Here is a 17103-nt window from a genome sequence, read left to right on the forward strand (position 1 = left end):
ACTGACCAAGCATCTCCTCCTAGACAGTGTTTGGAAGTCAGCAGAAGCCCAGAAACCTCTTTCCTGGGGTTGGGGGAAAGCTCTCCTAACTTTTTGAGTGATTAAATCAAATCAGTGGGGACCCTACAGGAAAAAGCTTCTCTTCCCCATCCTGCAGTCTTGCGAATTGTAAAGGGACTTCCCCCTACTTTAAAACAACTTCCCCTCTGCCCAAATACACATACACAGAGCTGGAATGAGGTAGGAGGAGTCATTCAAGCCTTGTTTTGTCATTGGTTAAATTTAGCCGGGTAGGCTCCTCTAAACAGCCTGATTTCATTAGCTTTCTGCACATCTCACAAAGCCATGAAGGAGTTAAACACTGCCTTGTTGCTATGGCACCCTCTCTCTTTAAAGGGGAAGAGAATAGCTAATTACACTGTTTGAGAAACTAAAGAGGAAGCAAAAGAAAAGAGAAATAATGGAACAGAGAAGCCTAGATTTGTGCTAGACCTGGCAGATAGACCAAAGGAGAATCTGTGCTCATTAACATCCCTGATAGAGGTGAAGTACTTGCCTAGTGTTTGGGATATGTAACCAATGCTTCTTTCTGTTCCTCTTGGTCTCCTCTTGAAGCAAACTTCCCTCAGCCAGGAAGAGACACCTTCCTCAGTTGCTAGAGTTACCACCTCTCTTTCACACTCCCGAGTGCCCATAGCCTACGACAGGTTTCAGAGTGGTAGCCGTGTTAGTCTGTATCAGCAAAAACAACGAGGAGTCTTTGTGGCACCTTAGAGACTAACACATTTATTTGGGCATAAGTTTTCGTGGGCTAAAACCCACTTCATCAGATGCATGGAGTGGAAGACTCCTCATTGTCTTAGCCTACGAGACTCTCTCCTTAGGTGGAGCTGAAATAGGTGGCAGCAAATAGCAGGTACATTCCAGGCAGATAGGTCCTGCCTCTAGCCAAGGGCAGCATTGGCCTGACCTAGCATTTTAAATTTCTTGGGCAGCATTTGGTTGTTCCTCAGGCCTCCTAATCCCCTACTTACCCTCTCCCTTTGAACCCTGGCACAGCAGGTGCAGTTGGCGTGAGAGAGAACTGAAAATACTGCATGCAGAAATAGGTGGGAAAAATGTACCAGCGACTGTATATGCATTTCACAGTGCTAGCTATGGATGGAGTTGGCACAGTCACAGCAATGATGCTGTAGATCAAAGCTGGCAAGATTCCTGCTTCAGTAGAACTGGGGTTTTCTGTTAGTAAATACCACCAATAAGCCAACTGCAGCAAAGGCAAAATGAAGCAACAAAACAAACCTACAGCAGCAATGACTTCAGACTCCTCCACTCAGCGCAGCTAGAGGAGCTGGCTGTTCTGCACCCCTCTCACATAGCAGTGCTGGGCTCTGGTGGGAACACCACGCTTTGTAAGCTAGATGGAGAGAAGAGGTTCTCCACTTCCAGCTTCCAAATCTCTGTGTTTGGATAAAAGGGAGATGAGAAAAATCTGCCATTCATTGCAAGAGGGTCCCTTCCTAATGACAAGAGTAGCAGCACCTGGATTTGTCAAGAGCCACATATAGCAGTGACAGGAGGAAAACAGAAGTTGAGAGAATAATCCAAAATGCTTCCAAGTAGACATGGCCATCACAAAGACTAAAACATTTTAATTTATTAACTTTACAGACAATGCTTCCTACTCAGAAAGTAAATACAGGCTCGCTTCAACCACTAGGCTAAAGACCAGGGTTGCGTCCATTCTCTAAGTTTCTCCTAGGAAAGGCTTCCAAGGAACACGTCCTGCCAAGATCCATCAAAGACAAAATTCAAAACTAGTTCACAGGGCACCAAGCTGATACTGTACACGGTGTCTCCCTTCCACTCCCCTCTCAAAGTCTTCGTGCCTTCCGAGGACGGCAGCCGTTGTGTGGAATTGGGGTATTGTCTGTGATGGAGATGACCTCCAAACCCCCCATGGTCAACCCCTTGATGGCAGACTGAAAGAGCAAGAGAGTGGACATTAGACTGCATGCTGCACTATTACGCAATCAGCACAGACTGGCAGAAAAGTGAAAGGTATCTTTGAGGAGGCAATCTGGAACAGGGCGATCTCTTTGGAATAGTCTTAACTATCAGGAAGCCCTGTTTGGTCCCAGATGGTCCATTCCTCCTGGCTAGGGCAGGATTGTTTCTTACAATGAATTCTCCATTGTTTTGCTACTCTAGTTTGAAGTGACGTAAACAATTTGGCTTTCACTCAGTCCCTTACACAAAATTATTCTAGGATCTCACCAGGAGAACATTTTTTTTTTCTTTTTGTGATTAATGCTTTGGGGTGACAAAACAGTAAATTCCCTCCAGCACCTCTGTCCTTCATATCAGTTTCAGAAAAGCAGGTTAACAGGCAACATAATTCCGTAGACCTGAATAAAAAACCCTGCAGCCCTCAGAGAAAGGAACAAATAGATGAGGGCTCATGCCAGCGAAGAGGAATCTTAGGCACTTACCATACGCCCAGGGCCCAGACCCTTCACCACCACTCGCACGTGGGACACACCCTTCCCGCAGGCTTTCTGTGGGGAGAAAAGAGCTTTCAGTGATGAAAGGCAGGCAGGTCAAAAGGTATCTCTCTGGATTAATCCCTTTCATCCACTCTCACAAGCTTCTTCAGATAGAAAGGAAAAGGGAATCAAGAATGGTTCCGGGGAGATAAACATGGAGATCATTTGGATAAAGCCAGGGATTTGGGGAAAGTTAGGAAATGCGTGGCCAGGGCAGATTTAACACAACATTATGTACAAAGAGGAAAGGGGAGCTGAGAAGGGAAGCTGTCTTGGGTCATGAGCTGAGGCAGCAGATGTTGTGTCCTTTTAAGGCTGGTAGGTGACCAACTTAGGGAGGGCCTAAAAGAACTTCAAATCAACAAATCTTACCGGTTTCTCCTAATGTGGCGCAGCACTGCCATCTAGTGGAAATCTCTAACCCTCCCTGATGGTGCATGTTAAAAGTTTTCTGGGGACATGTTTACACTTTAAAATGCTACAGCCGCAGAGTTTCAGGGCTTGTCTACACTTAAAATACTGCAGCTGCACTGAAGCACTTCAGTTAAAACACTACCTAAGCCAACCGGAGGGCTTCTCCCATTGGTGTACGTACTCCACCTACTCAGGTTAGGTTGGTTTAACGGCATTGTTCGGGGTGTGGATTTTTCACACCCCTTAGCAACAGAGTTATACTGACTTAATTTCCTAGTGTAGACCAGGCCTGATGGGAGGGGTTCTCCCATTGGTGTAGATAATCTACCTCCCTGAGAGGCAGAAACTGGATTGACAGAAGAATTCTTCTGTCAACTAGCACTAGGGTGACCAAATGTCCAGATTTTATAGGGACAGTCTTGATTTTTGGGTCTTTTTCTGATATAGGCTCCTATTACCCCCCACCTTCTGTCCCGATTTTTCACATTTGCTGTCTGGTCACCCTAACTAGCACCATTTACATTGGGAGTTCAAATGGCATAGCTACATCTCTTGGGTGTAGATTTTTCACACTTGAGAACTATGCCAATGTTTGTTCCCAGTACAGACCAGGCCCCAGGATTACAGGGATAGAGGCTAATTTCTGACACTGGCTGTTTGTGAGGGGTAACAGTACAGCACTGCACCTGTATTCTAAGAATCAGTCCCTGATGCATAACATTAGTGCTGGAAATGGTTCTTATTCATCTAAACCAATCGCAACATGTTGTTCTTCCCACAATAGGAAAGAAAAACTCCAGAGGCTAAAGGGTTAACTAGAGTGAGTTCTATCCAGTTCAGAATGGGGATACTTTAGGTTTTCATTCTCACTGCGCCTCATTCTGCAGTGCTGGAGTCTGGGACACAAGCAGTCTCATCTTCCCCCACACATCACGCACAAAATTCGGTTCTTTTAGAAACACTTACACTAGATCCACAGGGCCAGATATTAAACTCTTGTGTGAAACTGATAACTGTAAGTGCAACTGTGTCATATTCTCAAAGTCTGACCATGCTCTTTTAGGAATGAAGGGTTACCAGAATGGCTCAGATCTTTGGTGTGATATTCTGCCTCCAACAGCAGCTTACAGCTGAGACTTCACCGGGCCAACTATGCAGTGCTGCTCATGGAATAATTCTAAACACAGCAATTCCTTCCTGCCCCTCACACCTGCTCGGTTTGTGCCTAGATTTTATTTCCCCTTATTTGGCTTTTGAAAATAAATGGTCCATGTTTCAAGTGAGACCATCTGAGCAAAAGCTGCTCTCAAGTCAGGGCCACAACTCTGCACAAGGTAACAAGAATTTCTTACCCTGGATAAGCTTATAACTGAAATGGAATCTCTGTCTCTCACAACAGCAACTGCCATTTTACCAATGAGTGACACTGCTTATGACAGCATCAATAATGTGGAAGGGAAGTCACAGCTGAGTAACCTGTTTCCATCTGGGCTTAACAGTCAAATGAAATGTGCTACTTAACATTTAGACCAATGGTTTAAACTACAACACTGTCCAAACTGGAGCCAAAAAAGGATAGGAAGTAACTTATATTTCTCCATTACAGGCCACTAAAGCCACCACATTTTCATTTAAAGCTCCCATTTCACATACAGTTTATCCAGGCTGAGATGCTCATCATGGCCCCCCACTCAAAGGAAACAAGGGCAGCAATGTGTAAATGGGGTGTACTGCTCAGACACACAGGAATTGGCAGACTCTACTTCTCTCCTCCAACAGAAGATAGAAATGGGAGAAGGAAGCAGAACTTCAGAGCCCATTCACAAATGCATTCTGTTGGCAATCACTCCACTGCTAGCACACCTCCTCCGAATTCAGCAAGATTAGCCTCAACAAGCAGAGTGACCAGACCAGACTCACCGCTGCTGCAGCAATGCCTGCAGTCTGTGCTGCAATGGCAGTGGCCTTCTTGGCATTTCTGAATCCTTCTGTGCCACAGGACGTACGGGCAAATGGCAAGTTCTCAGGACTGATGACCTGGATGTGGGTGCTGGGGATGAGAAAAAGGGGAGTAGGAAGCCATAAGAAAGTAATTCTCCCATCTTTTCTTGCTCTGATTATCTTCAAGGCCGCCCAGAAGGCCCCACCCAATACCTCTACACTACTGCACTCTAGGCCAGTGGTTCTCAACCAGGGGTACGCAGAGGTCTTCCAGGGGGTACATCAACTCATCTAGATATTTGCCTAGTTTTACAACAGACTATATAAAGGCTAGCGAAGTCAGTACAAACTACAATTTTAAACAGACAATGACTTGTTTATACTGGTCTACAGACTATACACTGAAATGTAAGTACAATATTTATATTCTCATTGATTTATTTTATAATTATATGGTAAAAATGAGAAAGTTAGCAATTTTTCAGTAATAATGTACTGGGACGCTTTTGTATTTTTATGCCTGAGTGTGTGAGCAAGTAGTTTTTAAGCAAGGAGAATCTTGCAGGTACGCAAGACAAATCAAACTCCTGAAAAGGGTACAGTAGTTTGGAAAGGTTGAAAGCCACTGCTCTAGGCAACAACAGAAGGCTCTGCAGCAGCCCTGGTTTGTCTTAAGGGTGATGCTAGAGTGGCAGAATGAGAGAGTACTGTCTTTTGGGGTAATATACACCTGCTAGAAATTGCTCAAATTTCCAGACCCACTTTCCCACTGCGTATGATTCACCACCTCTGCTTATTCTAAAATGTACAGAACACCTTTGTTAAGCTTCAGAGACCTTTACAGAATTATAAATTATGTCTCATTGGGGGACACCACTGAAATGCAACCACCTAGGTGAACAACACGGCAGCTGTTCAACAGCTAAACAGCAATATTGCAACAATGTAGGACAGGAAATGACCAGATTCCTGTATCCTGTTAAAACTGCCTGTGGAATATAGGGGGGACAAGATGTAATTACCCATACCTGAATTTGGTCAAAACATGCGATCAACAGCTTTACTCTTGTGAAAGGCACTATGAGTTAATGGCCTTGGTCTTACATTTCCCATTACAGTTGGCACCGCCAGCACTGCACTGAACTATTGCTTCAGTACTGACTCATAAGAAAGAGTGCCCTTTCCTGAGTCGCCAACACTACTTCCCAGCCTTTTCCATAGAGACCTCCCATCTAGCCAAGATCAGGGCCCAGTTGCTTAGCTTGGGTGTTCTCAGCATAAAGCGGTACTGCTGCAGGCCCTTTTACATGCGACCTGTATACCAAGAAGTTTGTGTCTTACTTGTTGTACGTAGCTTTGATGTGAGCTATTGGGATATCTTCATATTTCTTTCCACCCCAAGTTAAGGAACTTCCTTGTCCTGGTACTGGGGGGAAAAGGCTGAAAAGTAAAATAAGAGAAATCAAATACCTGCAATATCACTAACACGCAATGGTAATTTTTAATACAGTCTTGGAATTTGGGAAAAATGTGGATCAAATGCTGCCAAACGAAGCTTAGAACTTCTTATATAAACTGTGTTTGCGATTGTTTCACGTCACTTGTTTCCCTTACTTTCCTGAAAGATGCTTGAGGTGATTTACCCCCCTGATGGGAGACAGATGAAGAGACTTTACACCACAGCTTGGTTTGGAGCCATACAGGATGCCTCACCTGAAGTCACTCTTGCTTTGGTTTGCTATCACCTCAGGTGCAACACTGGTATTCTCCATTTGTTCCTGCAACCTCTGGAAACCTGTGTGTATGCCACGACACAATGCAACATTGTAACCACTAGGTGAAAGAAATGGGAGAAATAGATTAGGATTTCACAGCTACACAATAGTCTTTTACATTATCTTTTGCCACCCTCACATAAGACCTCCCATAGTATATTTTCGCACAGGAAACAACCAAAGCTATTTGCTAACTGCAGGACTATCTCAAGCAGTCATCATCACCCTCACGGTTCCCCAGTCACCTTGAGGAATCAAATAGTAACCACCCCAGGAACATCACTTTTTCAAAGGGACATTGTCAGGTGTTCACATTCCAGTTTTTTATAAAAACAAACAATTGGGCAAAACGGAGGACTGTTTTCACAATAAAAATAAACTCAGACAGCATGCTGGCAGTGCACAAGAAACAGAAATGGAAAGGGACTAGGCTAAGTTCGCTGGCTAGGAGCTAGGGAGGAGCAAAAGCAAACAAACACTGAAATGAGCACTGAAAGGTATTTTGTTATAATCCTTTTAGTGGGACAGAAGAGGGGATTTTACATTTCTCTCAAAATACAAACAAAATTAGACAACATCCATTCTGAAGAGAGACTTAACTGGGAGCACATTTGAAAATAAGACTGTTCATCAATAAAACAGTAGCCTTGCCCAATCATTTCCTGCCAAGCCTATGCTATACCCTAAGAGCCTCTACCTCAAGCCCTGGATTTCTCTATTGGTCTTAGATTCTGCACAAGTTCATCTGTTGACATGGAAACAGCAGCAACAACACACAGTATGACCTTGTTACAGGTGGAGTTGGGAAGGAGGGCTCTTGTTAAACACATGTAGCTTTAATAATTTAGCTAGTTCTACCCAAAACAATCTCTTCCTACCCAGCAGAGACCTTCCCCGTGTGTATCAATCAGAATTGCTGACTTCAGTAGCTACCTATGTTTCATTAGTTGGAAAGTGAACCAGTTTCTGTCTATTGCACCTCATGCTTCGTCTACACAAGGGTGAACGGAGTTGCAATGACAGGGCCCAAAGCCTGTATACAGGAGCAGAACATGAAGACGGTGTGATTGCACAGGTATCCCCGGGGAACAGAATCTTTATTACCGGTGACCATACCCAGCCAGAGGGAGGCTAGCCCGAGCCCGCAGGGCTGAGGGGGGCAGAACAAATGTTTTCATTTGCGCTCTGCGCCATCTGGCTCCGGAATCACGAAGATGAGAACAGTGAAGGAGCCCCACAGCGCCCCTTTGGCGGAGTCACTGCTTGGGGCAGGGGCAGCCTGAACCCACAATGCAGCCCAACGCGAAGGGCGGCTGCAGTCTGTAAACCACCACCAGGGCGCTGCGGTCAGCCCAGCGCTGGGACCCCAACGCCCTGCAGGCCGCCCGCTCCCCCCTTCACGCCCAATGCCCGGGCCGCTCGCTCCCCCCTTCATCCCCGCAACTCCCCGGCCGCCCGCTCCGCCCACTCCCCAGGCCCTGGCCGCCGCCCGCTCCAGTTACCCCAGTCCGGCCCCTAAGAACCGCTGCCAGGCAACCACCGGCACCCGGGTCATGGCCCTTCCCCACTGCCGTCCGACCGGCCCCAGAGCGAGGAGCCAAGGGCCCAACCCGACAGAAGAGGGGAAAGGTCAGCGTCGTGCATTGTGGCCTATGGGAGGAAAGATGGCGGCGCCCGGATGGCCCGATGGCGCGGTGCATTGTGGTCTCGGGGACAAAAGATGGCGGCCCCCATGCAGCGGGCACTGTGCGGTGCCGCGGTGCCATGGCGGTGGGTGCTTGGCCCTCGGTGGCTGGCCACCTCGGCCGCGCCCCGGTGGCGGCTCGTGGGTGCGCTGTGTCTGCAGAGGCCGCCGAGCATCACGCAGGCCCTGAGCCCGGAGCAGGAGGAGATGGCGCAGCTGGCGCACCAGGTAGTGGGGGTTGGGGGGAGGCGACCCTCCTGGGGCGGGGAGCGGGAAAACCCCCCCGGCGTACCTGGGGATGGGGCTGCGCAGGGGAGCGGGAAAACCCCCCCGGCGTACCTGGGGATGGGGCTGCGCAGGGGAGCGGGAAAACCCCCCCGGCGTACCTGGGGATGGGGCTGGATCCTGCAGTGCCTGTCGGAGCCGCTCCAGCCCCCGGCAGTGGAGCTGGTCCAGATCTGTGTAGGCCATATGCTGTGTTTCCCCCGGAGGAGACTGCTGCCCCCCGCTTTGTCAAGCTCAGGCGTATCAGACCTGAGGAAAAGCAGCTTGTTGTGCCTCTGGGCTGGGACCCACCTGGAAAAGTCCTCTGTCTAAAATGCAAATAGTTTGTAAAACACAAAGTTAAAACTCGGGTTAAAATGCTCCTTTGTAACTGTACTGGGGCAAGACACAGGCTGTGTCCCAGGAGTTTCAGCACTTTGATGCAGGAGTTGCTGGGTGAGGTTCCATGGGCTGTGATGCTCAATCAGAGTGTCCCCTTCTTGCTTTAAGCACTGTGACTCTGCTTCCATGAGTAGCGTTCTAGTGTATGGATGGTGTGGGGTTGTGGATGGCGCACTAGGCATGTCCTTTGAGTCATGAACGCCATGTCCCCGGCTGCACTAGTGGGAGCTGGGATCCCACAAGTGGTGGGGGTGACTTGTTGGGAAGAGAACACTCCCTTCTGAGGCAGTAATGACTCCAGTGCCTGGCTGTAGTTCTCAAAGGGGATATCCGCTATACATCACATGGAGGCCATGTTACTGTGAAACCCTCAATTTTTGGATTTCCTGATTTATGTGCATTTAGATTCCAGACTACAATATTGTGCTAACATATTTTTTGTAGTGAGTACATAACTGTATTTACAGTGGGCTAGCATCTCCTTATGTCGTCAATATTAGATGTGATCTCTGCACAGTGTAACTTTAACCTCCTGGGGTAGAGCTTATGTTCTGGGCAGAGACGTTACTGTCCAGCACAAAGAAATAAACGCAAGCGCTGTTTGTGGCAATAAAAATTGCTTTATTCTCTACGTGTGACCTTGGATAACAGCGCTAGTAACTGTGACCCATAGTGGGGCTCCTGATACTTGACAATTCTCTATGGTGTTCTTTCCAGATAGAGGTGGAGAAAAGCAACTTTTCAGACCATGAGATCCGTCGCTTGGCAGAAGAGGAGCAGCTGCGGAAGATGAAAGACAATATACAGGATGAGGAAGCGGACTCTGGGCAAGCTATTGTGTTGGCCCAAGACCTGGAGGATGCCTGGGAACAGAAATTCCAACGGTTCAAAGCTGGCCCACGAATAACAGGTTCTGATCCAAGTTCTCTCAGCGGAGCAGGAGAGGGATGGGGCCTCTCTGGTCTATCTGAACGTGGTTGACTTTGGTATAGTGGAGTGGAAGTGAGGCAGGGTGCTGAGCCTTCAGGAGGAGGGAGCTTCCATGGGACTCCCATGACTCCTTTCAGCTATTATAGGAGGAGTTATCTGGTCTGTGAAAAGAGCTGTGTTCTGTTCCTTTTCTCATAGAACCTTTGAGAGAGGATAAAGTATGGAGGCTAGTTATTCTGTCCTTATCAGAAAAACCATGACCAGCCTGACTCCCAGTTGTAGTTCACAAGAGCACACAATACTAGTGTTGTTTTTATGTAGGTCCTGCATAATCATTGACTATTAGTTATTAGGTACTAAGTTGAACTAGAGACTTAAACTACTTGCTTTAAATGGTCTTTTTTAAAAAGAAGAGCATCTAAAGTGCAGTCCTGCTTTCACCTTTATGAAACATGACTGAAAATCAATGGATTCTGTCCAGATCCCCAGGTGGCACCTATTCTGTTGTATGTAGGTTCTTATACTTTGCTCGTCACCGTAGTATCTGAGTGCCTTCCAGAATTGCATTAAGTAACACGACTAACTTCTATCACATTCTATTTGGTCTCTCATCATCTACCCAGTGGGAGAAGCATGTGTAGTGGAGTGTCTTGAGAACATAAGAATGGCCATACTGGGTCAGAACAATGGTGGTTCTAATCCATTATCCTGTCTTCTGACAGTGGCCGGTGCCAGATGCTTCAGAGGGAATGAACAGAACAGTGCAATTTTGAGAGTTCTATACCCTTTTGGGTAGTCCCAGTTTCGTGCAGCTGGAGGTTTAGGGGCACCCGGGGCATGGATTTGCGTCCCTGTCCATCAATGGCTATTTGCCAAGATGGTCCTATCCTTCATGAATTTACCTAACTTTTTTTTAACCCCATTATACTTTTGGCCTTCACAACATCTCATGGCAATGAGTTCCATAGGTTGACTGTGCATTGTGTGAAGAAGTGCTTCCTTTCTTTGATTTTTAAAAAAACAACAACAACAAAACCTGCTGCCTATTAATTTTGTCCAGTGACCCCCTAGTCCTTGTGTTATGTGAAGGGGTAAATAACACTTCCTTATACACTTTCTCTACACCATTCATGATTTTATAACCCTCTATCATATCCCCCCTTAGCTGTCTCTTTTCTAAGATGAACAGTCCCAGTCTTTTTAATTTCTGCTTGTATGGAAGCTACCATATCCCTAATCACTTTTGTTGGTCTTCTCTATACCTTTTCCATTTCTAATATATCTTTTTTGCAGTGGGGTGACTAGAACTGAATGGAATATTCAAGGTATAGATGTACCATGGGTTTATATAGTGGCATTATGATATTTTCTGTTTTATCTATCTCTTTCCTAATGGTTCCTAACACACTGTGTTTGACTGCCACTGCATATTGAGGAGATGTCTTGTTTTGGTAGGTTTTTTATTATTATTTATTTATTATTAATTATTAATTAAATATACCTATTACTGTGGGTGTATGTTAGAAAAATCAATATCAAAGAAATGTGCCTTGCACTTGGAGTGGAAAGTAGTGAGGTTTGTGATGTTTCTTATTTCTTGGGGGAGTTTATTCCACAGTCTTGGACCACCCCTGGAGAAAGTTCCTAGAGCTGATAGCATTTGTACCTAGAAGCATCACTCGGAATTGTTCCATGTGTCCTTGTTGTCAGGGGTCTGAGAGAGAGGAAGGCTTGGGCTCTGATGAGCTAGGTACTGGATGACCCCATCCCACTTGGAGCCTATCTGTCTCTGGAATCTGTTCTCTCTTGGCAGATGCTGATAAGCGCAATGACCGGACATCTTTGAACAGGAAGCTGGATCAGAACCTGATGCTTCTGGTCAAAGAGAAAGTTGGCAACCAAGAGTTGTGGCTCCTGCCTCAAGCAGAGTGGCAGGCTGGAGAGACGTTGCGAAGCACTGCAGAGCGAGCTTTGGCTACTCTCTCGGGTAAGTCATCTGCTGTGCAGCTGCTGCCACCCCTTCCTGTCCTCATTTCTTTCTCTTGTGTCATTACTGGGATATTATCAGCTCATACTAGTAGAGCCCCATTATACTCCATTAGGATTGGCCAGAGAAAGGGCATGTAGTAGCAGATGGGGTGGGTTGAACCCAGTGGGGTCTCTGAGGAGAGTTGTGTCTGGGTAAAGTTGCTGGGAAGCCCAGGGGTATTGCCCATTGCAGGGAGAGTTGCTCTACATTCCAGCTCAGCTACTAGCGTATAGGCTCTCGACAGGTGGCACTAGGTGCCTCAAGCTATGTCTACACTTATGGCGGCATGTAGAGTACAGGTACCACACATGCAGCGGCAGTGAAAGGTAGGCTGCGTCCACACTTATCGCTGCAGTAGAGGCACCACAGAGAGAGACGTCGGCAGTGGAGATGCAGAGGGACACTGCAACTGCTTTTTAAAAAAAAAAAAAAAAAATAGCAGCATAGACAGGGGAGGTGCTGCTTAGTATGTAGAGAGCCTGTGTGGGGTGTGTACCCGGGAGTTCAGGCATGTAGGGCACTCCACTCATCAAAGCCATGCCTCACCATCTACCCTGTCATTTATACCCCTGCAAGGGGGGTGGGTGTGTGTGTGCAGTGTCTGTACACTGCACACCACCGTAAGTGTAGACCTACCTTGTTGTTGGGGAAAGGGCTTCTGTCTCCACCACACACACAGCCCATTAGCAGCCTTTCTTGGCACGTAAAGCCTGTCCTCAGCCAGGTCTCTTCTTGCTTCCCAGCAGGGGAGCACTGTGGAAGCTGCACCATTAGCCTGACAAAGGGAGGGAGCATTTTATGATCCCCTGGACCACACTACCTCTGGCCAGTCCTTGCGTGGGGTTATTGAGACTCCAAATAGGGTCCCTAAGAGGGAGGTATGGCACAGTGTGGACCTGTGGGAGGGGTTGTTCTTGCTAGAAAGAGATAACAGAATTGAACCAAAACTAAGCATGACGAGTCCTTTACTGTCCCACTGTTACCCCTTAGATGCGGCAGCTGCTGTCATTGTGTGACCTGATCTCTTGCTTTGTTTTCTTTCCCCTCTGGACACCCTTGGACCTCACAGGAAATTGCGTCCAGGCCAAATTCCTAGGGAATGCACCATGCGGGCTTTATAAGTACAAGTTCCCCAGGGCCCTCAGGACAGAGGGCAGTGTGGGGGCCAAAATATTCTTCTTCAAAGCCCTCCTCCAGAGCGGTGATCTGCTCCAGGCAGAGAGGAGAGAAGACTACGTGTGGGTCAGCAAGGGGGAGCTGGGGGATTACTTGAAACCGGACTACCTAACACAAGTCAACAGATTTTTGATGGACCAGTGAAAGTCAGGGCTGTGCTCCAAGTAAATGGGGAGGATGCAAAAAACAACTTCAGACAGGTGCATTGCCTCTGTACACAGAGGCAGTGGCATTTGAACCTGAAGAAGGATCCAACCTCCCCCTTGTTTTCTGTTCCTCTTTTCTAGGCCTGTATCAAATAAAAAATATTAAAACCTCTGCTAAGTGAAGAGTGTTGTGCTTATGTTGCACCCTTTAATGCCCACAGGATTCTCCTTTTTCCCCCCTCCCAGCTGTGTCATTCCCTAGGTCTGTGGTACCTCTCTTCACTGGATCCCCGTAGTAGCTTGAAGCTCAAATGGTCTCTCTGAAAAGCTGTAGTCTTCCTTTAGCAGCTGTTCCTCAATAAAAGGAACAGTGAGTGAGCTCCCTTTACTTGCTTAGGTCGGATGAGACACTGTTAGAGGAGTAAGAAGGGGATTTACCAATTAGTTGCATTGGGAAACCTGGCAAAGGACCATATTTAAAGTTCCCCATTTTTAAACTCTGTGTCCAAGCCTTTAAGTCCTTAATCTCCTTCTGGTTATTGTGGCCCCTCCGGGGAGGAGGCGCACCTGTCAGTGTGTGGGGGAATAGCAGCCACCTGCTTCTCTAAGGAATTCAGTTTTCATTGGCCTGGAACGTGGGAAAGCAGCATCTTCAGTAGCACACTGGTCCCTGTTGATGCAAATTGTACACACTGCTGAGCCCCATCTATCCTCCTCTTTAACCTGCCAGGGGGTCCTTTGACCTCTCCAGAGGCAGCCACTGTAATTTATCTAACTAAGGAGAACTGTTCTAGGCCAGTGCTGTGTATTAATTTGTGCCATCTATGCCTCAGTAGAAAGTATGTCTGAGTGGCCGCCACGATACGGTGGCTGAAGACAAACTGTCCTCTCAGCAAAGTGGAGCATCTGAGCTTTATGCTCTGAGCCATGCCCCAGGAAATGTTCGTGCTACAGCTGAGGACTTGGCTTCTCTTCTGTTTCTATCTGCATGGGAAATTCACAATGAAAGTCAAACTGCTTAAGTCACATGCAGCTGTTTCATCCCTGTCTGTGGCACTCTTGGGCCTTGGAAGGGTGCGGCAGCAGGTGGTGTATTGGCCACGTACCACACAACCCTCTTTCTTTAGCATAAAGACTATCATGTAGCTTTCCTGTCACCATTCTGACAGGGCTTCTGTGAGGCCATTGCAACCCTCTAGTGCAGAGGTTCTCAAACTGTGGTTTGTGGACCACCAGTGGTCCGCGAGCTCCATTCTGGTGGTCCATGGGTAGTTCCCTCTCAGGTGCTCACCTGGGCAGCCGCACATAAGAGAATGAAGGGCCACCCACCTAATGAGTGGAGCCGTGCAGGCGTGGCTCCACTAATTAGCTGCGTGAACCCTGGAGAAGACACACATGTAAGGTGATGTGGTGGACTTGGAATAGGGGGCAGGTGGGAGGGGGCAGTGGGGTGAGAAAAGGGGGTGGGGGAAATTTGGGACGTGCAGGGCTGCGGCGGCCAGAGAAAGAGGTGACTTTCCCCAGCTCCAGGGCTGCGGCTGCCGGGGAGAGACGGCCCTCCTTCCCAGCCCAGCTCGGGGGCTGCTGCGGTGGGGAAGAGAGGGCACATCCATTGTATTAGAAAGGTAAGACTACTGATATTAAAATGAGTTGTTTTTATATTTAGAACAAAAAAAGTTAATAAGGTTTTTATATAGTGGTTTTATCCAAAGTGCTTTACAATAGCTAAGGATACAAACAGCATTTGGAAAGATCATTAAATGGTCCACCGAGACCCTCAGCAATTTTCAAGTGGTTGGGGGGGGGGGGGAGTTTGAGAACCACTGCTCCAGTGCGTGAGTGAAGCCTGACAGACTTAGAAGCACAGAAAGCAGAGCTGCTGCTTACACTCTGCCCTTACCTACTGTCCAGCGAGTATCTTCTCAGTCCCATCAGGAAGTTCAGCATTAGAGTTGCCACTTCACAGATAGGAGAAGTATGGAGGGGACACGACTTATCCAAGGCCAGTCTCTGTCAAGCTGGGTGTAGGAATTCCTGGCTCCCCATTCCTACGCACAGCTTGTTAGGCCAGAATTGCTAACCTTACTTGGTAGTGTCTCTGTTATTTACAGTCACTTCAGATTACAGGGTAGGGGGGTGATTCTTCTGAAGACTGTGTCCCATGCTTGCGGGGCTCTGCCTTACCCATCTGACCTTACCCAGACCCCACTGATGGTCTGATTTCCAAAGGCATTTTCTAACTGAAAGCTTTGCTGACTTTGGGTTAGGTATGGATCTGGTGCTCACTGTACTTTGTGGAGCAACAACCTTCTCAAGTGGCACAGGGAGAGAGGAGAAAGCAGTTCTGAATCATCTCGGGAGAGTCAGGGCTTCAGGGGACCAACAGGAGATTGCAATATGTATTTTATCAACCCCTTGGGAACTGTTGAGCTGCAGGCCGCAAATTAAAGCTGTTAATCACCCATAAGCAATCAGAGATGCAGCCTTCTGTTTTCTAAAGCAAGGGAATTTCAAAGCTTGTAATAAATTATATAAAAACCCCTCTCGTCTTAGATTGCCCTGGGAGGCTCAGTGGGGAGCTGAACCATCGCAGAGAGACCAGGGAGAGGGAGAGCAGGCTGCAAAGAGAAACTAAATAAAAGCAGAGAATGTGCCCTGCGTCTGTGAGTTTAGTTTGCCAAGGTCTGGTGACTCCAGCTTCACCGAAAGGGGCAAAGGGTTGGACTTTAGCCTGCTGTGATGCTAAAAGCTGTCTGCAGCAGGAGGAGATGGGCACTTCTTTCCATCCATGCTAAGTACCTGTTTGTTCTCGGCCCCGGCCTGTCAGGCACACCTCACAGTGGGGTGTTCCCGGTCTCCATGGCAACTGGAGGCAGACCGGATCTCTGTTCTCAGCCTGGGCTCAGAGCTGCCCCTCAGGAAGGACTGTTGGAGCTCGCCTCCACGCTCCAGAGCTCTCGTTCAGAAACCCTGCAAAGGCTTTTAACTAAATGTCTCTCTCTTTGTTGGCTTTGAGGTTTGTCAGAACAAAAAGAATTCCAGTTGGCTCTGAGGTGGTTTTGAAGGACAGCAGCTCTCCAGGACCCAGCTCCTAGCTGGCGGGTGGGTGAGGTCCATGCCCAAGCAGGTTGCGTGGAAGCTGCCTTCCCTGAAGCCAGGCCAGAATCAGTGGCAAGTTTTTTTGTTTTTTTTCTTTCTTTTCAGCGCCCCCATATGGGACCCCTATTCCCACAGTTTGCCTTGCAAGCAGGAAAGTTTCATGGAACCGCCTGAATCCCCAGTGCTGAGAAGGCTCCAAAGCATCCCCTCTTCCCACAAGCTGTTTTACCTGCAAGGCCTCTACTGCCAGGAAAGATGCTAGCTCCTGTGACTTTTCTGCTACCAATGAGTTGTTTATCTCGAGAGGCTCCAGCTCATTCCTCATTCTGTGTGGTCAGGCCCTGCTCAGTCTGGACTCAGCAGCAGGGAGCAAAGGGTGATGCGGTGATTCAGATCCCCTTCCCTGGAAGATAGACCTACCTCCTTTCCCCTTTCAGCCTCCAAGGCTCCCACAGGAACTTATATCGTCTGTGGGGGGCACAGCAACAAAGCTGTCGTTGAGGCTATATACAAAGTAATACGTCCTACCCTCCTTCCAGTGAGAATATCTTCAAACTGATTTATCTCAGCAGGTGTTCCCTTTGAAACCTCTCTGCTCCTCTAGGCTCCAGCTTAGATTTCACATGAGGAAGAAGCTGTTACTGCCTTTCCTGAGAGGTGGAAGACTCGCGCTGGGATTCTTTTGTGGGGGGAAAAA

General features: G+C 47.7%; 2 protein-coding genes across 2 annotated transcripts; one reads left to right on the forward strand and one right to left on the reverse strand.

The window, feature by feature from the left end:
* Nucleotides 1-1666: 1666 nt before the first annotated feature.
* Nucleotides 1667-8332, reverse strand: MRPS11 (mitochondrial ribosomal protein S11). The gene is made up of 6 exons (XM_074966485.1): nt 8179-8332; nt 6615-6734; nt 6243-6341; nt 4881-5010; nt 2493-2558; nt 1667-1982 (listed from the first exon to the last, which is right to left on the reverse strand). Exons 1-6 carry the CDS (start codon nt 8229-8231, stop codon nt 1875-1877), a joined length of 576 nt encoding a protein of 191 aa, XP_074822586.1. The 5' UTR covers nt 8232-8332; the 3' UTR covers nt 1667-1874.
* MRPL46 (mitochondrial ribosomal protein L46) lies at nt 8328-13469 on the forward strand. Its single transcript, XM_074966484.1, has 4 exons — nt 8328-8588; nt 9744-9936; nt 11770-11943; nt 13055-13469. Exons 1-4 carry the CDS (start codon nt 8355-8357, stop codon nt 13303-13305), a joined length of 852 nt encoding a protein of 283 aa, XP_074822585.1. The 5' UTR covers nt 8328-8354; the 3' UTR covers nt 13306-13469.
* The last annotated feature ends 3634 nt before the right edge of the window (nt 13470-17103 follow it).

This window comes from Natator depressus, chromosome 10 (genome assembly GCF_965152275.1).
Source record: "Natator depressus isolate rNatDep1 chromosome 10, rNatDep2.hap1, whole genome shotgun sequence".
NCBI lineage: Eukaryota > Metazoa > Chordata > Testudines > Cheloniidae > Natator > Natator depressus.

What these genes read in the sequence shown, in the direction of transcription:
- MRPS11 (XM_074966485.1), bottom strand. Translation starts at nt 8,231, where the DNA reads ATGACCCGGGTGCCGGTGGTTGCCTGGCAGCGGTTCTTAGGGGCCGGA. An exon ending in ATCAAAGCTACGTACAACAA is followed by an intron (nt 5,011 to 6,242) that starts GTAAGACACAAA and finishes TCTCATCCCCAG; the next exon opens with CACCCACATCCAGGTCATCA. An exon ending in CAGGCATTGCTGCAGCAGCG is followed by an intron (nt 2,559 to 4,880) that starts GTGAGTCTGGTC and finishes TTCTCCCCACAG; the next exon opens with AAAGCCTGCGGGAAGGGTGT.
- MRPL46 (XM_074966484.1), top strand. Translation starts at nt 8,355, where the DNA reads ATGGCCCGATGGCGCGGTGCATTGTGGTCTCGGGGACAAAAGATGGCG. An exon ending in AGCTGGCCCACGAATAACAG is followed by an intron (nt 9,937 to 11,769) that starts GTTCTGATCCAA and finishes CTCTCTTGGCAG; the next exon opens with ATGCTGATAAGCGCAATGAC. An exon ending in AGCTTTGGCTACTCTCTCGG is followed by an intron (nt 11,944 to 13,054) that starts GTAAGTCATCTG and finishes TGGACCTCACAG; the next exon opens with GAAATTGCGTCCAGGCCAAA.